At 32.1% G+C, this 1,413-nt stretch overlaps 1 protein-coding gene across 1 annotated transcript; it reads right to left on the bottom strand.

Moving 5' to 3' along the window:
• Window positions 1–546: 546 nt before the first annotated feature.
• On the bottom strand, window positions 547–1,080 carry LOC124885683. The gene has a single exon (XM_047393923.1). It carries the CDS (start codon window positions 1,078–1,080, stop codon window positions 547–549), a length of 534 nt encoding a protein of 177 aa, XP_047249879.1.
• Window positions 1,081–1,413: the final 333 nt, after the last annotated feature.

Raw genomic sequence — 1,413 nt, 5'->3', positions numbered from 1 at the left:
AAGACGGAAGACAAAGTTTGTAATTTCTCTAACACTTACTTTTGACCTGAGACATTCTTGGTAATGCCAAGATATTTAGAATTTATTTCATTTATCGTCTCAATATGATATCCATTTCAGCGGATATATTTGAAACTCAATAAGTTTCCTGGGGATCTAGAAGAGAACACTGCATCTTCTATAACTAATTTTATCCTCTTAGGCAGAAATATAGTAGCTCTTTCGGAGCCTTCAATTAATTTTGAATTACCAGAGATTGTTGTAACATTTGTTTTTCTTCTAAGTATGTGGGAAAAGTATTTGTCATCTTTAAATATGGTGTGCGTTGTCCCATTATCAATTACACAAATATAGTCACGATCGATATTGATTCAAAAAAAATTTGAGGAGTATCCATATTTTCTTCAAAATGAAAATATAAACAAAGTAAATATTGTTGTATTACTAGCACATAACGTATTACACAAACTTTATTTTTTTACAAGACTAGTGAGATACTATTAATGAAAATGTAAACTAGTACAACTTAGCAGGAAAGTAAAACAATCAAACTATTTCATATTCATCACCAATACGGTGATTAACGTGTCTTTCAGAGACTATAAAGAAATCCAAGACATCTAAATTCATGGGCTCAACATTATCTTCAAAGATAAAGTTTGTTTCTGCATCGTTATCTGTTTTCTTAAGGGATGCCTGATAGAGCTTTTTCAGATGCTTTGACGTACGACAGGTACGTGACCAGTTCTCTTTTCCTCCACATCGATAACATTTATTTTTAGAGCTCGTTCTTGGCACCGCTTTAGTAGCTTCACCCTTTTTTTTACACTGCTGGTGTTGAAGATCATTGTTTAGTATAAGGCGATCACCTTGATTAAAATATCTACCTCGACTACGACCATAAGCATGACTGGGGTTAGGGCTTCTTTCAAGCATTGTTTGGTGAAAATATGCAGGATTCACTTCAGGGAATGGAGCAGTATCAGGAGGTCGACTTTCATGGTTTTTCATTAAAAGATTATTATGTTGTTTCGTAACAAGAAGATGAGAAATTAATCCAGAATACTTTTTGAATTTCATTTCTCGGTATTGCTGCTGTATGAGCATACTCGAGGCGAAAAAAGTACAGAATATTTTCTCCAACATGTCATGATCTGAGATATCTTCTCCGCATAAATTCAACTGCGATTTAAATCTAAACATGACAGAATTATAAGCAGTTATCTATAATATATTAAAAGTGTGAAGCCCTTGGAAAAGTGATTTGAACTTTTTGCCCTTCATTAGTAACTCTTCTTTAGACAAAACTGTCTTTTCACTATATTTTTAATTTATTATTTAATTATTTTTTATTATATTAACTAGACTTCCTAAAATATATGAGACTCCTAAAATATATGGTAGGAGATTTAA

This window comes from Capsicum annuum, chromosome 7 (assembly GCF_002878395.1).
Source record: "Capsicum annuum cultivar UCD-10X-F1 chromosome 7, UCD10Xv1.1, whole genome shotgun sequence".
In the NCBI taxonomy this organism is placed as follows: Eukaryota; Viridiplantae; Streptophyta; class Magnoliopsida; order Solanales; family Solanaceae; genus Capsicum; species Capsicum annuum.
The sequence above is the reverse complement of the archived record's forward strand: the minus strand, read 5'-3'. Positions and strand labels throughout refer to the sequence as shown.

Coding starts and splice junctions, on each gene's coding strand:
- LOC124885683 (XM_047393923.1), bottom strand. CDS start 1,080: ATGAAATTCAAAAAGTATTCTGGATTAATTTCTCATCTTCTTGTTACG.